The sequence below is a fragment of the Colletes gigas genome, unplaced genomic scaffold (assembly GCF_013123115.1).
Source record: "Colletes gigas isolate AHSC1104 unplaced genomic scaffold, ASM1312311v1 Colletes_gigas_Sc00024, whole genome shotgun sequence".
In the NCBI taxonomy this organism is placed as follows: Eukaryota; Metazoa; Arthropoda; class Insecta; order Hymenoptera; family Colletidae; genus Colletes; species Colletes gigas.
In genome coordinates, this window is record NW_025106653.1 from 3,262,930 (window position 1) to 3,283,389 (window position 20,460).

General features: G+C 30.8%; 3 protein-coding genes across 3 annotated transcripts; 1 reads left to right on the forward strand and 2 right to left on the reverse strand.

The window, feature by feature from the left end:
• The first annotated feature begins 39 nt into the window (after positions 1-39).
• On the forward strand, positions 40-2,856 carry LOC122401384 (DNA-dependent metalloprotease dvc-1). The gene is made up of 7 exons (XM_043403469.1): positions 40-60; positions 235-435; positions 552-712; positions 801-909; positions 1,110-1,229; positions 1,306-1,684; positions 1,844-2,856. The coding sequence occupies exons 2-7, from the start codon at positions 334-336 to the stop codon at positions 2,854-2,856; spliced, it is 1,884 nt and encodes a 627-aa protein (XP_043259404.1). The 5' UTR covers positions 40-60; positions 235-333.
• Positions 2,857-5,072: 2,216 nt separating this feature from the next.
• Positions 5,073-12,059, reverse strand: LOC122401364. The gene is made up of 22 exons (XM_043403444.1): positions 11,970-12,059; positions 11,367-11,602; positions 10,890-11,135; positions 10,590-10,748; positions 10,295-10,437; positions 10,022-10,169; positions 9,657-9,841; positions 9,250-9,569; positions 8,966-9,141; positions 8,680-8,897; positions 8,357-8,576; positions 8,075-8,276; positions 7,697-7,913; positions 7,468-7,625; positions 7,246-7,388; positions 7,043-7,176; positions 6,828-6,954; positions 6,574-6,756; positions 6,182-6,511; positions 5,810-6,065; positions 5,405-5,684; positions 5,073-5,266 (listed from the first exon to the last, which is right to left on the reverse strand). Exons 1-22 carry the CDS (start codon positions 11,989-11,991, stop codon positions 5,095-5,097), a joined length of 4,275 nt encoding a protein of 1,424 aa, XP_043259379.1. The 5' UTR covers positions 11,992-12,059; the 3' UTR covers positions 5,073-5,094.
• A 648-nt stretch (positions 12,060-12,707) lies between these two features.
• LOC122401365 (PAX3- and PAX7-binding protein 1) lies at positions 12,708-19,896 on the reverse strand. Its single transcript, XM_043403445.1, has 16 exons — positions 19,515-19,896; positions 18,376-18,554; positions 17,466-17,625; positions 17,239-17,338; positions 16,963-17,120; positions 16,787-16,869; positions 16,451-16,650; positions 16,101-16,290; positions 14,765-14,888; positions 14,446-14,634; positions 14,116-14,315; positions 13,861-14,011; positions 13,571-13,766; positions 13,288-13,486; positions 13,086-13,204; positions 12,708-12,870 (listed from the first exon to the last, which is right to left on the reverse strand). The coding sequence occupies exons 1-16, from the start codon at positions 19,699-19,701 to the stop codon at positions 12,819-12,821; spliced, it is 2,487 nt and encodes an 828-aa protein (XP_043259380.1). The 5' UTR covers positions 19,702-19,896; the 3' UTR covers positions 12,708-12,818.
• Positions 19,897-20,460: the final 564 nt, after the last annotated feature.

Below are 20,460 nucleotides of genomic sequence, written 5' to 3' on the forward strand. Positions count from 1 at the left end.
ACTCTAATGGTAAGTTAGGCACACGTTACTGTAGTCCAACAATGTAACATCACAGACGAGGTATAGGTTAGGTTAGCTGGAGGATACATACTACCTCGTCTATAATATCCTTACATATTGTATGCAAAGAACTTGTTACTCTTGTTTGAACATGTCAGTTTTAAATGTAATAGATATAGCACAGGGTGGAATGTAGAATTATTGGTTTTATTAATAATATGTCTTATATTATAGGTAAATAAATAATTAGAAATTGCTATATTACATAGTATAATTACTTTTTTTGTATATGTACTTGTGTACATTTTATCAAGAATTATTAATTTGTAAATTATGATGAAGTCGCAAGAATCGTGTGATTTTGAATTGGCACGTAAATTATATCAACAAGATCAGTGCTTCGGATTGACGGAAAATGCAATTTTACCAAAAAAAGTAGGTTCTTTTTTCTTAAATTAAAATCATTAAAACGAATGTTTGTTTATGCATAATTTTCTAGTATTAAATACTTGTTATAAACTTATTTTTAATATTATCAAAAATACTTCCAGAATGATGAAGAAAATTATAAGCCAAGAACATTAATTGATCAAACATTAGAACTAATTGATCCAACTCCCAATATTTATACATTGTTTGTGCAATTTAATGAACGTTTCTTTTGGAACGTTTTATTACCTGTAGAAGTTAAATGGAGTCGTAGAATGACAAGGTAAACAATCTATGGATCTTAATGTACATGTATGTACACATTATTTAGTTAATATTTATAGATTAATTTCATTATTCATAAAATGTAGTTGTGCTGGCGTATGTTCTTTTCATCCTCGAAATCGACAATGTATAATTTCACTTAGTGAACCTTTGTTAAAACTTAGACCAAGAAAGGATCTTGTGGAAACTTTGTTGGTAAGTTTTTATTATTATAAATCATTTGAGTTATCTTTGATATTATATAAAATTATTAGGTTGTTCAGAAAGTTTGTTTTAAATCTTTTATATGAATTAGAAATATAATATTTTAATTAAAATAAAATTTGTCTATGGTTAAAGAGTTAATTTAATTTTATGCACAAATTATTTTATAATATCCACGCTTTGCACTGTAGCATGAAATGATTCATGGATATTTGTTTATCACAAACAATAATCGTGATAGAGATGGGCATGGTCCAGAGTTTTGTAAACATATGGACCGAATAAATAAAACAGCTGGAACAAAAATTACTGTATGTATTCATAATAAAATAACTAATCTAATATGTTGATTTAAATATTTTGTAATAAATATGTTTTTCTCTACAGATATACCACAGCTTTCATGATGAAGTTAAATTGTATAAACAACATTGGTGGAGGTGTAATGGTCCTTGTCAAAAAAGGGCTCCATATTTCGGAACAGTACGTAGGGCTATGAATCGTGCACCAGGTCCAAATGATTTTTGGTGGAAAGAACATCAGCAAAATTGTGGTGGTCAATTTATTAAAATTAAGGAACCTGAGAATTTCAAAGTAAAAAATTCGAAAAATAAAGAGAAAACAAAGCCTGCTCCAAAAAGTAAAAATTCAACAAATAATATGTTGAACTGGTTTACAAAATCCAATTCTTCTACTGCTACATCATCACCTACATCCACTCTTAAAAATATCAAATCATTCTCAAATACTTCGAATTCATTGAACGGATTAAAAAATTTTGGGACTAAAACAAATAATGTTCATGATTTGAGTACAAAGAGTCCAACTAATTCAAATAGTTCGCAGAAGCGTAACACTACATCAACAACCACGACCCTTGTAAAGAATATCAAATCACAGTCGAATGCAACAGACTTATTGAACAGATTTAAAAAACTTGGAAATAATACGAATAATGTTTATGGTTGGGGAATAGGTGGTCCAAGCACCTTAAATAATTCACAGAAATCTAGCAATTCAATTTCAGATAAACCTAAATTTTCTTCTTCTGAGATTCTTGGTGGTTCTAATACGGGACGAAGTAATCTATTAAGTAAATTTGATACTAGTAAATGGCATCCTAAATCAAACATAGATATTAAAGAATCAAAAAAAGCAATAGATACATTCATTACTGCAAAGACCAAAGAACCGACTATTAATAATAATAATCAGCCGTCAAATACGGTAAAACTTGCAGAATGTCCAATATGCAGTAATCTTGTGCCAAACGATGATATAAATAAACATATAGATTCTTGCTTGAAGATAACTGATGATGTCAATTCTGCTAAATCGCAAATAAAAATAGATAATACTTCAACCATGCTGAAAAGAAAAATCGATACGATTACATTTCCAAACAAGCAACAAAAATTAGAAAACTCAGAAAATTTAAGAATAACAAATTGTCCTGTATGTGATGAAAGTTTCGAGCTTAAGGATATAAATGCACATCTTGATAAATGTCTGTTAGACTCGAGTAAACAAAATGATTCGACTATTAAATTAGATGACAGAAATGATGCAAATGAAACTAAAGATGATAGTATAATTTCCATAAGTAGTTCCAGTGGTAATTCATCCTCCACTTCAATTACCGAGGACTTAAAAGATCTTTGTCCTAATTTAGTGTCAGAGGAAAATAATGCAAGTCATACATCACAAAAATGTTTAGTCTGTAATATATCTATTCCTCCTGAGATGTCGTTAAATGATCACTTAGAAGACTGTATTGGAAATCTTTTTAATGATGAGTCAGTATTATCAACAAATTGTAATGACGCAAAAATAGTATCAATTGACCAGCATAATAAATATCCTTGCCCTGTTTGTATGCAATTAATATCAGAATCTTTCATGAATCAACATTTAGATGTATGTCTTAAAGACACATGACTGCAGTAAAACATTTGTTGATAATGTGATACACATTGTAGATGTAAAATAAGGAGATACGAATTGTATAGTTTTTATTTAAATATTTATAAATTTCATTCGTTTTCTTCCAATTATATACTGCCATTTTGTATTTATTTTTGTAATAAATTTATATTATTTTGCAAATTAATATCATTATTTTATATGAAATATAAAATATTAAAATGTTGAATTAACAACTTTTAATGGATCACCTAATTGATTTTGGATACTTTTAATTGTATGTATGTATGTATGATTTTATTGGCTTCCCCTTAGGGTTACAGAGCCTTTCCTCCTTTCTTTCACAATTCTTCCTTAAACTAACTTAACTTCTACCGTTTACCTATCCTCCTTCGTTCGCTTTCCTCCCCTCTCTCTCTTTCCGCTTATCCTACTCTTAACCTAACCTTAACCTACGCGCTTTGTACCAATCGCTTCGCTCGCATCTCTCGCTTCGTCTCGCTTCGTTTCCTACTTCCTAACCTTAAAACTACGCCTCCGTATCTCAACGCCCGCCTCCTCCGCCTTTGACTTCCATTTCCATACTTTCACTCCATTCCTATCTTCCATCTTTCTCTCTCCCTTCCCCTTCCCCTCTCTTCCTCCCCCCTTCCCCCTTCTTCCTTCCTTCCTTTCCTCCTAGTTTTTTGCTCCCCCTCTTTCTTCACTCCTTCTTTCTACCTGTCCCTCCATTCTCCTCCCTCCCTCCCTACTCCCCTCCCTTACTTCCCTCTCTACCCCTCCTTTCTCTCTCCCCCTCCAGTCTCTGAGTACTTCCCTCCGCTCGTCCCAAAACCACATCGTCCCATCCACCATTATCTTTCTGTAAAACACCCTCACTCTCCTTCCCTTCACCTCCTCCTCCTCTCCTATCCTCCTAAGCTGCCACTGCATCCTCCTCTCCCTCCACGTCATATCGTCCTCCACTCTCTCTTTCCTTCCCCTCAACCTCCCTTTGTTCCTCATCACCTCCCTCTTTGCCTCCGTTGACTCCAACTTCACCTCCAGCATCACCTCCTTCCTCTCCTGCATTCTTCCTCCTACCTCCCTTGCCCCCACAATTCCCCCTTGTAAACCTACAACCGCCAAAATTTCCCTTGCCCTTTGCATAGCCGTTCCCTCCCTCCCTACCCTCTTTATTATCACGTTCTTCCTTCTCTCTTCCCTCTCTTTCATTTCTAATTTTCTCTCCAGCTCCTGCACCCTTGTTTCCCACTCTTCCCCCTCCCTCTCCCAGCCCGCCTTATCTCCTCGCCCCTCCCATGCCCTTCCTGTCTCCATCGCCTCTATCCTCTCCTCTACTCTCTTTAACCTACCTTCCTTCAACTCCACCTCCCCCATCTTTCTCTCTAAACTCTCCATCCTATCTTCCATCTCCTCTCTTTCCCTTCTCCATCCCTCCTCCCATTCCTCCATCATCTCCCTAGTTCTTTCTAGCTCCTCCCTTGTCTCCCTCCCCTGTACCTTCATCTCCTCCCTCGTTTCCCTCATTTCTCTGATCAGCCTCTCTAGCTTCCCCTCCTCGCTCGCCCTTCCCTCCTCCGGCGACCTCTGCACCATTTTTTCCTCACCCTTTTCTCTATCCCTTATACCACCGCTCTCTACCTTATCTCCCGCTTCTCCTTTCCTTTCAATCCTTACCGCCCGATGTCGCCACTGCCCCTCTACCTCAGCGCCTTGCCTGCTCTTCTCTCTCTCTTTTCTCTCTTTCCTTGCCCTAACCTCCAAACTACACGTTCCCTATCCACCTTTCCCTACCTCCCTGCACACCGCCCTTTCCCTCGCCCTTACTCACCCTTCACTACCTTCTCCCCCTCTACCTACTCTCCCACTTTCCGCTCCCTACTCCACCTATAACCACCTTTTTAACTTCTCTTACACACAGCACTCACTCAACCGTCTCTACTCAACCACACCGGAAATGGAAGTCTGGATACTTTTAATTAGATTTCGTAAAAAATACACATTAAATTCAAATTATAAGTTTGTACATAAAATCAGTATATTTATAAATAATTAACATTCCATTTTTTTATAGCATTTACAAAATTCTTTCAAATTACAATTATAGAGCTAAATACTATTCCTAAATAGACCACACTATAAAATGCTTTAATTGTGGCAGTATATTAACACAAGTCGAATAACAAAGTAAATGTTAATTTATATCTATCTTTTCCATGTTAAATCAATTTTGTGCATAAATATAAAGTTTTATAGTTTTTCATATAAATTATTAGCATTGGGATAGCTTAGTGTACATATACCACAACTAAATTCTAGTAAATACGTTGGGAAGAACAGAAGAATTTGTTCTTGAGTCCAATGCATATATAAATAGAGATTCGGAACTATCATGTCAATAGTATTACCATCCAATCTTACCCTGAAACATAACACTTTATTGAAATATCATGTACTTGTAGCATAATAATGTTACTATATGTATAGATGGAAAACTATAATGACTGTTACTGTATAAGTTATCTTATTATTTTTTTAATATTAATAGGTTTTTAATTACTTTTTAGAGCCCAGGGTGTGAAACATGTAGGTTTTTGGTAATGAAATATGTAACGTATTATTGTATAGCGTTCCTCCGGTTGAGTTCGGTATAATTCGTACAGTGTCTATTTCATCATATATATTGACCTTAACACCATATAGATCATTTCGCGCTGATAGCGCGTATTTTGGATTTTCATTGTAACACTGACCAAGCAACAGAACTTCGTGTTCGTTACCGAACGTGTAATTTACGTTGTGAATCGATCTTATAAAGTCTGGTGTCACAACACATGTGCCTAAATTTGGAAGTGATTAAGACAGGTAAGGTACTGTAATCAAATAGAATCAATTCTGCAGGTACAAACAATTAACTACTAGTTTTCTACAAAAATATAACCTAAAAAGAGGCGCACCGACTTACCAAAAAGTGTTTTCAAAACTGACCAGTCCATGTACTTGTGAATTCTAGTTCTTGTTAGAAAGTAATCTATAAAATTGTAATTATATTCAATAACTACTTTGTCGTTGTTAAGCGATAATTCGCCAGTATCCGACTCTTTCGGAAATGTCGCAGTCACAACAAATTCATTGGAAATAGAATCAGAACTACTGTTACCGCCGATAAAATCATAAAAGGCACGGAATTTCCAAGCTAATCGCATTAAGTTTGCTGGTACCTAATTGTGATTATATAGTTAATATTGTAATAGGTTTCTCTTTATTTTAGTAGACCATTGTAGAAAAATATCTTATATCTATAAGTAACAATACTTACTTATAAACTTAAACTTACATTTTCATGTTGTACAATTATTTGATATTTCCTTAGAGTTGATAGCTCCCTTGAAGCTTCATAGCATGCGTCAGAGAATGGAATAAATTGTTTTCCTTTAGATTGTTCCCGGCATTCTTCATAGGGCCATTTTGCTTCTTTAACTTCTTTCAATTGACCTTCGCTAATTTCACCAATTAAATTTAATGTGACCGAGGATCCACTACATTTACCTTTTGCTGTATTAGAAAATCCCCAAACAGCATTTAAAACGATCCTAGCAGAATCACTTGGTTTAGTACTAAGAAAATCCCATTCCCAAGGTATCTCTTTTTCTACTTCTAAACAAAACTAAACAACAAAGCATGTAAGTTACCTTTTCTTTCTATTTGTAATGTAACCAAACAACTTACTTTTAAAACTTGTTGACCCGGTACAATTTTAGTTGCTTTAACTTTTAACGTGTCGGAGATCCAACTAGTAATTTCATAAAGTGCAGCTAAATTCCATTGTTGAAGAATTTGTGACGACTCTGTGTTAGTACGTGTTAAAGACACCATATGGTGGTTAGGGTTTTTGATATATTCGAATCTGACCTAACAAAACATATCTAATGTAAAATTTACAATCTATGTGTTTAAAGTACGAAAAGTCTTAATCTATTAACCTGAGTTCGTTTTGTATCAATTGTACTAATATAAGCAGCTAATCCACAGCTACCTTTTGGTGGTACATATGTGTAGTAATCTAAGAAATGAAGTGCCGTTAAAGCAAACTGCAAAATTGGCCAAATACTACAACAATTCAGAATTAGGATACAGTTATTGTTACTTATCGTTTTTTATCTTTTATAAGAGAAAATATGAGAATCATTTAACTTACGGATAATTAGCTTGGTGCGAAGAGAACACGTCACGGACTAATTTCTCTCGCGATATTGCATTTTCGCAATCGAAAAGTTTCACACATATTTGACCTCCTAATTCTGCTAAGTCAATTTGAAATAAATCTGTATCCTGCGATAAAAAAAATTAATGTCTTTCACCTTTAAAGTTATTAAAAAAAAATATTTAAATACTACTTACATGTGGTTTATATGTTGGTGACTTTGTGACTACGAATAATCGAGTGCAATTAGGACAAATTTTATTTAATTTTGATTTAATATTTGCACCTTTTATGTTGGTGGATGTTCGGGCATGAAATGTGAGACCCATTTTAAGATGCTCTATATAAACACGTTTGATTTTTAGTATAAGGCATAATAAATTCTGCTTCTGAAAGGTAACGATTAAAATTGTTAATACCTCCTGGAGTATTGTATGAAATAAAAGGTCGGTCTTCCAATCCAATTGTGATGTTGACTGGAAGATATCCATGTACAGAATGTTCTCTTTCTGCACTATGCCATACATCAATTAGAGGATTATAATTTTCAATTACTTGTGATCCATGAATAGATGTACTAAAAATGATATATTTATAGTATCAAATTGTATTAAAAAAATGATTAAAAAAGAAACAAGTATTTCATACCGTAATATGACATGATTATTTCTGCCATTTGAAACATGTGTAAAATTTCCTCTCATTGAGAATAACGATGTAGTGGTAACTGCAAATCGGACATTTGCTCCCAGATCTGTGACTTGTACCGATTCTAATGTTAATGGCACATTAATACGTTGTTGATTAACATGAAATTCCACATTTTGATATATATGGTATATTTTGTTAGATAAAGACGAAAGATCTAATGAAATTAAACAACATTAGAATTATATGCTTATTATTTTAACAGAATGCTTAAAACACAGCAGTTCTTATAAATAAAATAAATAAAACAAGAAAGTTGTTTTCTTTTCTACGTAATTCTGTCTATAAAAATAAAAATTACGTAATTTATTAACTTACATTTAAATCCTGCAATAATATTTGTTTCATTTAAGTGGAGGCATAGAACTGTTTTTTCTTGAATACGTGCAATTATTTCTAAATGTACAGGTCCGTTTTGTTTTTGGTCTAATTTAAATTGCTTCAGTATATCCTTTACTTGCGATGGCCCCTCAAGATATGTTGATAATGATTGTATGAGGCCTTCAGCTTTTATATATAACTGTATATTCATGATTTTTTAAATAACATTGTTAATATATAGTATTTTCATTCAAAAGGTAGTTCTAAACTAATACTTACAGATACATGATTTATATTTACTCCACTTCCATAAGTATTCAAAGTTACATATAAAACCTCTGGCATATTTGTTATAGAATTAGCGATGACGATACCACCTATCATTGAACCGAATTTTCTATATTTGTCTTGATAATCGAATATATAATTACCAGTAATTAGATATTCATTATTTGACGATCGACGAAGTACTCGTGTAAATTGTGCAGCTATAGCACCTCTGTAATGACAATTATAATACAAAAAATTGTAACTTAAAAATACAGAACTACAGTATTTAAAATTCCACAGAAGAAAAAGTGTTGTATTACATCTTTACATACATATGAACGTAACAAGGATATGTGGTGTGTTCCAAAGACTTTAAAGTGGTATAAAAATAGTTGTACAAATGTAGATTGGGTTCACTTTGCATGTACCAATATAATGATATTAGTCTGCTTGGTGTAGGGCTAGAAACAATAAGTAATGTCAATGCAGCTACTCTCATTTCTAAATGTTCAGTTCTGTTTATTAAAATTGGCCAATAAACTGGATATATCTACAACAAGAAATAAGAGAATAATATCTGATAATTTATTACGTCACAAGAGAAAATTAAATACTTACAACATCAGGTCTCAAAGGAGCTGTTGGAAGCGATGCCCAAGCAGCAAGGACACGAAAATGCCGCGATTCTGCATTATTACTACTTGCAATAGGTTCTAAAAATTCCACTACTCTTCCCAACTGTATATTTGCTAATCCTTCTAGCCAAATCATTTTCTTTTCGTATTCCTTCGTCTCTACGAATTATTTATTATTATTATAATAATATAGTAACAATGTAAGGAATGTTGAAAATTTATGTCTTATATATTAATACATGCATTTAAATAATAATTATTATATACCTGTAAATTTATCAAGATATAGACGCACATAATCATCTAACATTTCATATGGACAATATAGTAAACATGTTTTATAGATCAATGTACCATATGTAAGAATTGCTGTATTTTGAACTTCGGCAGGTATTTTTTCTGGCAAATTTAAAAATGTTTGTAGATTTACTAACAGTTGGACATCAGGCTTTCGTACATGGAATGGTAACTGAGTAAGAAGTTGAATTGCGGACATGTCCGATACTTTTTTATCTTGAATTAATTCTAATATGAATAGCGCGGCTTCTTTTGTGCCTACTTGCGGCAGAGTTTCCAAAAACATATTTCTGTAATAATATAAAAGAATAAAATTATATATTCTATTTCATAAACTATATATTAAAGCTGTACAAATTAACTATGCTTTCGAGCACCGTATCGTTTCTTCTTTGTAACTTGTTCCTGAAATTGTTGTATATGCAGTACGTAAATCAGCAACATCTAACATCCCAAGATAATAAAGTAAAACAGAAATCGTTGTATTATGCAAATTATCAGTCTCTGTATCCAAACCAGGAGTCTCAAGTCTCTGACTTAATTTATCTAATAAAGTTCCTATCTGCAACACGTAGATATATTATTGTAAATTGCAGAGGAAATATGTTTTAGTTTTATTAACTGTTATTTATAAATTATGTACTATTAAATTTTTATTAATAGTATTTAAAATTATTTATTGTTAAAGATAAGAATCAAGTAACGTATGTTACAATTATGTGTAAATATAAATGTAACTTACAGATTTGAAAACAGTACTTTTATCAGGAGTACCTCTACCTTGTGTAAGGTCAAGTTCTGGGAGTTCGTGTTGTAAAACTTTAGGGTGTAAATCTTTAGTAGGTATCTTATTTATGATGTCTTTCACCGAAATTAATTTAAAAACTTGCCTGTATTAAGGAAAATAAATATAAAATAAGTTATAAGTCAAATAAGTATATAACGAACAATACAATTTCTTTGTAACTGTAATCGAATTTTTTGGTATAAAAACATTTTATTTGATTGAACATACCTTGTGAAATGAAACTGAGCATCTCCAAAACTTTGAAAAGGTTGTATATATATGCCTCCAGTAGCATTAACAAACAAAATTTCATTCAAAAATCCTTTTGCTTTAACTTTATACAACCTTTCACTAGATTTTAATACTGGATTCTAAGCATATATAAAGTCTGTTTTATTATATTAAACACAAAATTATCTTGTAAAATGTTCACATACAATAAGAGAAGGCTTTCTAATAATTTTCAGTCGTATATTAATTTTATTTATGTCATATAATTGTATGTACAAAATTATATACTTACTTGATCTCCATTTGGACACAACATTTTGGGAACATTTGACCATGTGTAATGAGGATGACCAATGCACATTCGAGGATCTAAAAATTTCCTTATCACCCATTCATTTTCTTCTTCAGGATTAGCAATGTATTCAATGTTACATTGCCCATAGTGATTTCTCTATAATATAAACATATTTATAGTGACACTAAAAATAAAAATAATGTTTTTTACAGAAGTACTTTATTGAAAGGTTTATCAATGTATAATGAAAGTCTTTACAATGCAAACAATTCTAAGTGTACATATACAATCACTTACTTCAGTTGAATGAAATGCTGCTTCCTTTTCTAAATTAGAGAGATCTAATTGTAAAATTCCTGCTATACTTCTTTTTATATTTGTGGACCAAGGAGATACAGCTTCAGTGCTAAAATTTTCAACAAGACCATTCCTGTGTGTAATTTGAAATGGTTTCAGAAGTTCTGCTACCTCATCTGTAATGTCATGATCTTCTCCTTTTCCTTGTATGTTACCATTCCATGTAGTTAACTTCAATGATTCCAACTATATAAAAGTATTGGTTCATTGCAAAATATTAGTTGAATGAAAATAATAATCAATGGCATAACCGAATAAATTGAAGTAATGTTTTAAAATATATGAAACCACTGCAAATAATAAAATTGAATGGATGATTCCATGTTTTATAGTATCATTGATAATGTACAATGAATGTGTTGTTTCAACTTTATCTTTCACACCATAATACTATTTTAATATGATTGTGAAGCATACCTGCATTACAACTACATTTTCATTTGCTTGAATTACAAGTTTTCCATGAAACCCCCATGAAGATGATGCACCAGATGGTAACAAAACACCAGAACTTGAAAGTGCATTGTAGGAATATGTATATTCTTTTTCTGATTCAAATATATTGTATGCAGTAGAATTGTTACACAACAGAAGAAATAGAAACACACTTTTCCCAAATTGGTGTGCCAATACTTGTAACAAATAAGTGGTATCTGTAAGAGAATGTTTGTTTTTAATTAATATGTAAATAAAATATTTATTAATTCCCCAATTTAATCTCATTATCTTATTATAGTTATGAAGTCAGTTTGTTTCAATAATATAATATTTAAGCAAATTTACAATTGTACAATTGATATCATTAAAATTAATATCAATTTATACTAAAAATTTTAAACAATAAGTATTTAAACGAAACTGTAAATATTTATTTTCTCCAATGCTGAATATCATCATTAAATAATAATGTATTATTGAAATTAAAGTAATGTATTACTGGTATATTAACAACTAGTGTTTGCTAATATGCCTTAATTAAAAAATTATGTATAATTTTAAATAAGAATGTTGGCTCTATACCTGTTAATTTCATGGTGTGCATTGGTAGCTTAACAAAAGTGAACTGAGTTCATAAGAGTCAAGAGATGACCCTTACTGTCTCTATCTCTGTGACCCATGAATACGTTTTCACCATCTGTGTGAGTAAAACTTATCTCCTCCCTAAATTATCTTCAATCGTATAAATCAGTATGTTACGTTTCCCCTGTATATTTTTATGTAATGTATGAATCATAGAAAAGTTTATTTCTTCTTTAAAATTATCACTTGCGAGAATTAATTATTTTTTAGTAATAACTTGAGACAAAATTGTACACTAAAATTCATTTCTAAAAACATGGTGTAAAGATAAAACGAGCTGAGAAATATAATACAGCTTACTTTACTTCATGTCTAGAGATTCGTATATTTTCTCCTTCATAAAATTTTCATTGTGATGACTTGTTATTCCAGAAGCTATGGTGGAAAGAAATATAATACACAGTGGAACTACTAATTTACACGATATAAAAATAATTTGTAATTTGATAAATGAAGTGAAAAGTATCTGTTACTTTAAATGTATTATCAATTTTCTTCTGTAGTTATAACAGGAAAGCTAAACACAATCTGATATTTACACAATTTATTTTCACATACTGTTTATTATTTACAACCGTTATTGGAAAGTGCACTATATTATCAGAATCTTGTTTAATTTATTTCTATACAAAATTACATTTTTATATATTACACATCTAATTGTACTGTAATTCGCCATGTACAAGATCCTTCCAGATGCGTACAAAACTATAGATAGGCATATTAATGAATACCATAAAATAAAAGTACCATAAAATATTATTAAGAAATGCATACATAATTAATACATTACAAAGGCTTGATTATTTTCAGAATGGACTTCGAATATTCCCAGGCTTCACTGTAACAGTGAACAATTAGTTTAAATTACATGCAAATCTGGAATTATTATTTATATTTCATACATATTCTTAGTATTAAAGAAACGAGTTAAATTACTTATTCTCGATATGTATACAAAATCCAGATATTATATTCGATCATTATAAAATTTTCTTAAGAAATCATATAGAATAGAAAAAGGATTAGAATTTAAAAATAAAAATGTATACTTACTTATGCGCTGGATTTGCTTGATCTAACTGTTCACTAAGTTGCTGAATAAGTATAGCAAACATTCTCAGATGTTCTATTGTTTCGCCTTGTAACCATGCACGAGGCAGAGTACTCATTACCTATCACATAAATATACCAGAATAATAATAAATGATTATAAATTTTAGAAGAAAAAAATCGATATATGAAATTATCAACGTACCATATTTGCTTTAAATAAAGCATCGGTAGGAACAGAAACTCTCAAACCCGCTAAAAGATATCTATTTAATAATGAACCAAGTGCCAAATTTTTTAATTGTGTGTCCCCAAGAAGACCCTGCCAACTTAACAAATTTCTCAAAAGCTTCACAGCCATAGAGAACTGTCGTTGAAAAAATTGATGTTTGGTATCCAAAACTCTGAAAAATAGAATTAGAAGTTGTCAATATCAACGAATAAATTACTATTGATATTTTTGAATGAAATGTACAATATATACGAACTGTTTAGGAAAAATTGGTATGAAAACATCATTTTCCACCGCTGCCTTAATTTTCTCTAGTATGGTATTGAATAATGTTTCTAATGATTTACTAGAATCGTTTAAATTTGGATACTCTCTAATAAGACGGTTTACTGTGCCCACAAGCCGTAATGTTTGCGATGTAGACATTGGATCCCATATTTTCTCGACTATAGCTATAAATAAGAATCAGCAAAATGTCACAATGTTTTTGTGTTTAGTGTATAAGGAAAAATATAATTTGAATTGTATTGTACTGAATAATCTTACATGTTAATTTAGGTACGACAATCTTTTCCACTGTAGACGGAACCAATCTAACATCGGGATCTCTCTTAAGCGATTCTTCTGTTTCTTTATTATCTAATGCATATAGAAGCAATGTATTGTACCATTTTGTTCTTTCTATATCAGCACTTTCCTAAGAAAGAAATACATCGAAGTTTAATTTTATACACTTATAAATATTGTATTATTACGTTAAAATAATAATACAATAAAAACAATAAATAATGATAAAAGTACCATAATAGGGTTCCATGTCAACAACTGTAATCTAATAATAGGTGAAATGATTTTGGGTATACACAAAGAGACGTAAGCCTCCAAGTAGGCATCTCTGTCAGTTTCTCTCCAAGATTCGAACTTTGAAAGTATTCCTCTCAGTGTACAGTACTCGTCTATGACGTCAGAGAATATTTCTTTACTTTCATTATCAATCTCATCTGAAACAGACACGCGAACAAAATTTAGAAAAACAGAAATATAAATTAAAATATAAATGCATAAAAACAGCATACAGTTCTCTCTTTTGTTTTTGTTGTATAAATATAATTAAGTGTAATAAAATACAACCTTTTGTTTGTTTAAATGCAAGATTTTGTTGTTCAGTAACTTCATCGTCGCTAGACATTCCGTCAATGTGTTTTGGTAGAGTAGGAGCTAATTCTCTAGCTCTTCTTCGACGAGCTCTTCTTCCCTCTCTTTCTGTAGCTCGGCGAATACGAGCTTCAATTTCTGGACCTCTCCGTATAGGTTGACCTCCTATAATTTAAAGAATAGTTTTTGTTTAAATACAATGATTCAAAATATATTTTTTCTTAATTTTTAACGGGCGTAACGTATGAAACGGTTACTTAGATTTATCAGATACAAATATACTAAAATAACTGACTTGCAGCTGTTGTAATTTCTTCAGCTTGATCTCTTGTATCTTGTCGTCTTCTTTCCATTAGCTCAGTTGCGCGTTCACTATAAAGATCTAACCAGCGTTGCTCCAATCCCACAACCAGAGGCAGCTAACAAAAAAGTTACACGTTAACATTCACACAGTAAATTAATTCAATGACTTTGAGAATTATTTTTTCTCCAGCAAATGAATATTTCTATATATATGTTGTTTCATAGCGAAAAGAAATTAAATATACAATTTGCTGCATACAAATAGTATATAGATGATAAAATAACATTCACGTTTAACATTTGCTGGAACTTCAAATAAGATTCCATGGCCATTGGATATCTTTCGTTTAGGAAAAAGTTAAAAATCAATTTACTTACCACCCATATTAACTTATTTTGTCATTTTTTATAAGTACTTAAAAGTAAATTTTACTATATTATAAATAATTTTTTTTTTTATACAGAGAAGATACAGACCCCCGGCAATACAAATATACATTTTGCATGTTTTATAATTGTTTCGAATATTTTAATCTTTAATATGCATTTTTCTTTTTCCTTTTCGTCTTGTAAAAATAGTTTTAACACAAATACATTAAAAATAAAAATAATAAAATAGTAAAGTTGCTTGTGACGCTTGAAAATGAAACGACTGAAACTTTCAAAACAAATGTCGATGTTTGTTACCATTTTAAATAGTTTTTATATTTTTGCGATATAAATATAATTAGTTACAAATAAGAAATATATCCTGTAATCCTTTGTGATATTTTAACTTATTGATCTTGATAATACTTAAACTCCAGGGAAGGTAGGTTACTATATTTTTCCTATGCGCAGTACATAAAAGAAAGAAAAAATAGATTATGTTAAAAGTTTTTTGGATTAAAAATTTGTAGAATAGATTATTTTCCAAGTTAAATCAATATTGGAAATTTGAACACCATCATCGAATTCTTATCCAGTAACGAAAAAATATAGTTAATATTTATAAAAGAACTTCTTGAAAAGAAACATTATGTTTTACTATTATATTGTTTTTTATTTAATAAATTTATGCTTATTACTGCAAATTACGATAACAAAAGATAAGCGTTAACCTTGGTCATAAAAATACTACAAAGAAAAACATCTTTAAAATAGGTGAAAATAACACGTTTTTAAAAATATCCTGTTTTATGATAACAATACTACACGTGTTTTCTTACATCATTTTGTTTTAGTAAGAAAAATGCATTGTTTCTAATATAGCTGAATAATTTATACAGCCAAAAATTGCATGGAAAACCCCAGTGCACATAAAAAAACGTGACAGCGTATAAACCCACCTTCTCATCAAGACACTCTACCAAGTCAGTGACATACCCACGCAACTCTTGGTAATATCTGAAGCGCTGTGCAAGCTGCGGTGCACGAATTTCGCCGTCGTCCAGTTCTTTCAGTGTTTGTCCTAATTCTTGTTCTAAACGATCCTGATCTAACTGATGACGTCGGTGTACTTCCTTTAGACTGTCCAATCTGCAAATATACATTTTTCATTACAGTTTTATATTATTGTAAAAATAAAACGTATAAACGAGGACAAAAATTAGTTAACACCGTAAGCACAGATTATAATTGCTTTTATCATTACTAAAATTATATTATTAAATATTTATTATTTTCAATAATTTACCACCTTGCACGCATCTTATTGACAACTTCCTGGGGAGTTACTGGTACTATTTTTGTTGGATCTGGTGGTTGAATTGCTGGTGGAGGTGGCGGTGCCGGCATCATTACCATTTCTAAAGGTACTCCGGTTCCCATCACTTGATTCACATTCATACCGATTGAATATTGTTGTTGCATCATAGAATCTTGTTGTGCTGCTGCGATCTAAATATTTTTTTATATTACATGTAAAATATTATATGTGACTATAAGAAATGCTCAATGGCATCAAAGTGGACACGAGCTGATATACGAAAATGCATAATTAATTATTCTAGTATGTAAAGAAAAAATATATTACTTGTGCGCCTGTTACACCTTTCCTAATTTGTTGAGCTTCCCATTCCTCTTCTTCATTTTCATGTTCACTTTCATCGTCCGAAACTGAAGAAAGCATAAAATGTATTCACTTACAGAATTACAGTTATATACATATACATAAAATAATAATAATAATAATAGTAATAAGAAACCAACGTTTCAATGAAACTTGCGAGGCAAGAAATGCTTCTCTTCTTTTTTCTTTATCACGCGCTTCAGTATTAACAGTCATATCAATTCGATCTTGAGAATCATCATCATCACTTCTATCATGGTCTTCTTCCCTAATAAGTCTCGATTTGCCCTTATCATCGCTGTAAATAAAAATATTCCTATCATTCCCTTTTCCAAATTAAATACAAAAATTAATAATAATTAACGAAACCTGTCAACCTCTAATGCCATTTTGATACAGTTATTAAAAAATATTACCTTTGTTCTTCTATAGGAATATAATCAGTTCCTAATTCTCGTGCTTTTTGTCTGCATTTTCTAGCTGCATGGATCATTGCTGCATCTGGTATACATCCACCTATAGATATAGCAATAACATAATATCTATTATAGTGTATACTTAACAAATTAATCCATTAAATACAACAAACTGAAAATATTGTATTAATATGATTGCAGTGCGCGCTGATAAAAACGTTACATACTTTCAAGGAGGATCTTCATTGTATCAGCTTTATCTGTGTTTCTTCTAAATTTATGATTACGTGGTTCATCGTCCTCTTCATCAGATGTATAATCATCCTTTCCAGCTGCCAGTGCAGCTCGTCCATTTAAGATTAAAGGTCCTGTATTCTTTATTTTAACCTAGTAATAAAAATTAATTGTTGCTTAATAAAATCTCGGGTGGACAATATTAATACTTTAAATAATTAATAATTATTCATAATATAATTGACATTACATTATACTGCAAAAAAAGGTACAGTGGATGTAAAAGCTTGAGGACAGTTGTCTTTCTAACTGTATTTTGAGAAGGGAAGACAAAGACAACTTTCGAATAATATAGAATTAAAATACAATGACCCACGAAACAGAAGCATTTGTTTCATTTTCAAGGAATACTTCTCTATTTACAGAATAAATGGAAAAATAATTGTCCAAAAGCTTTTGCACAATTCTGTTTATATTATAGCAATATAAATTTTTTAAGAAATTTTGCATCTTATGAAAATAACAAATTATTAAATAATACTGCAAAACATTGAGTTTTGTACTAAAAAATGTTAACTTACGATGCATGTTCATATTTTAATAATTCTGTACATTTAATATATTTAAAGTATTTAGTGTATTGTTTTATATCCATTATATTAATGCAATTATATTCCACGTTTGATACAGTAAAAGTTTTTACATTTAGGAAACAGTATAGCTTACAAAAATAAATGCATAAGATGTATATACTGACATGTATCTTTGTCACATTCTTCAATGCATACCAAATATTGTATGGAGTGAATGTAGTGAAAAAAAATGAAATCCTGATTTGAGAGTTCTAAATTATTGAAATTGAAGAAATTCTAATAATAATAAAACATCATAGAGATAGCTTACTACTAGATCATCTGTCTTTATTTCTAAATCTTTTTCCTGTTTAATGGACATGTTCGCTTGCTCAGAGTCCAGTTGCATTTTCTCTTCACCTTTCTTTTTCCTCCTTTCGTGATCTAGCTGTTTCATCAATTTTTTGCTCCTTGATGATTTCTTCACTTTAAAGACTTCGCCATCATCCGCTGTAAAATAACAAACTGTTAGATTTTGTACCAGATGGCTCGAACTAACAAATAATCAAGTATATAACAAAATTTGTTATTTATAATTGAGATAAATATATAATGAACAAAAGAAATATAGTAAGTTATGTTACAATATAGTTTTTAATTATCAAATTGCAAAAACTTTTTATTCATTAGATATGGTTCTTTAAATAATGAGAGAAAGAGAGGACTATTCAATTTTGATGTAAAAAGTATTTGGATGCTATACAAATCAGACCTATAAAACTGACCTATGAAACAGCTGTGCCCTATAGTTAGATGTTACAATTTAAAAATAAAAATAAAACTGAAACAATGATACTTTAGGATTTTATATTTAAAAAATAATATAATACAATTGTTCACCAAAAACAAGTTATACCAGGAACCATAAATAATTAGGTTGATATGCACAAATCGTTGTATTTCTGAAATTAAAATTTTGCTGTATAATAACATAAACTGCGTAATATTTCATTGTTAATTATTATATATCATACTAAAGGAACAAAGTGGTATTCTAACATACGTGTTATATTGTTATTTTTAAGGAAAATGCCTATATTTTTGTTTATCATTAATCATTAATTGGGCAAACTATTACACAATAAAGTAGAATATTATATATTAAAGATAAGAATTTAAAAACTTGGTATAAAAATATAAAATTTGATCATATCCCCCAATCATCTTAATCTTTTACAGATCGATTTGCATTTTTTTCAGTATCTACATGATTATAAGATAAATTGTTCCACATTTAAATATTTGATTTTTAGTATTGTATAAAAATGTTTTTAAAATTATTAGAATGAGGTGAGATCGCTGGAAGTCGTTACCAGAGTTATACGATCGTCATAATTAAAAAATAGAATTTTAAAACATTTTGCAACAAACGTATGTGTGTACGCGTGCACACATATATCTACAAATCACCTTCTTCCAGCTCCTCTCCAAAACTAAGGAGCGTCTGCTTCGGTTTATCCTTCTTCTTTGCTTTAGATTTTATAGGCTGAGTGTCCTCCACTTCCATCCTATTTTCATTATCTTCGTCATCGTCGTTGAAAGGCCGACGACGAATATTCCTCTTCGGTTTATTGAATAATGACATTGTCCTTAACATCAACCAGTCCGTTTAGAAAATTCATACATACACGTTTTCCATATTAACTTCTCGAACAATTATTGGTAAAATAATTAATACGAAATTTCATAGCACGTAAACAAATAGATGAAAAATTCTCTGAAAAAGTACATACGCGTCTTTTGTACGATATATTTTACTATTAAATACACGACAGGAACCAGAAAAACGCGACAGTTCATGAAATTGTAATATGGATTGTCCATCGAATAAGAATCGCTATAGAATCGCTGTTGTCCAGATATATGAAAATTTACACATTCACCGCTAGATGGTTATTGACAGTTAATTTTTACAAAGTCTCTACGTCTCTACTATATTTTGTCTAGAGAGAGAACAGATATCATGGGGTTGTTACGTCGCGATTCCGTTGGTATCACCTATACCGGATGTAGATTACATTCCTTTATCGCGCTCGGTTAACAGCTCGCTTCAAATACAGAATTCATACGACTTAAACCTACGCGTGCTCACATTAATTAATTAACCTGTACTAACCACAACAATTAACAATGAATAATTAATCATTAATTAATACATGAAATACAATAATCAATGCCCGAACATACAAATTATCAACGACTCAACTAGTTACGCTTAAGCGTGGTCTACAACTATCTAGTTACTTCCTATCTGGTAAGTAACTATGCCGAGGGGTCGAAATGGGGAGACGTACGCTACGCGGACGTTACAGGGTGCTGTGTTTAAAATAGATACGCACAAATTTAATAAAAGTTA

Bases quoted from the DNA above. Each gene is read 5' to 3' on its own strand.
- LOC122401364 (XM_043403444.1), bottom strand. From the start codon at position 11,991: ATGCACACCATGAAATTAACAG. The intron at 9,142-9,249 runs GTATATAATAAT...AATAATTCGTAG, and splicing joins ATATCTTGATAAATTTACAG to AGACGAAGGAATACGAAAAG. The intron at 6,512-6,573 runs GTAAGTTGTTTG...TTTGTTGTTTAG, and splicing joins CGGGTCAACAAGTTTTAAAA to TTTTGTTTAGAAGTAGAAAA.
- LOC122401384 (XM_043403469.1), top strand. From the start codon at position 334: ATGATGAAGTCGCAAGAATCGTGTGATTTTGAATTGGCACGTAAATTA. The intron at 1,230-1,305 runs GTATGTATTCAT...TTTTCTCTACAG, and splicing joins CAGCTGGAACAAAAATTACT to ATATACCACAGCTTTCATGA. The intron at 1,685-1,843 runs GATTAAAAAATT...ACTTATTGAACA, and splicing joins TACTTCGAATTCATTGAACG to GATTTAAAAAACTTGGAAAT.
- LOC122401365 (XM_043403445.1), bottom strand. From the start codon at position 19,701: ATGTTAAGGACAATGTCATTATTCAATAAACCGAAGAGGAATATTCGT. The intron at 18,555-19,514 runs GTGATTTGTAGA...GTTATTTTACAG, and splicing joins TGGAGAGGAGCTGGAAGAAG to CGGATGATGGCGAAGTCTTT. The intron at 17,121-17,238 runs GTAATATTTTTT...TTTTATTTACAG, and splicing joins ATTCCTATAGAAGAACAAAG to CGATGATAAGGGCAAATCGA.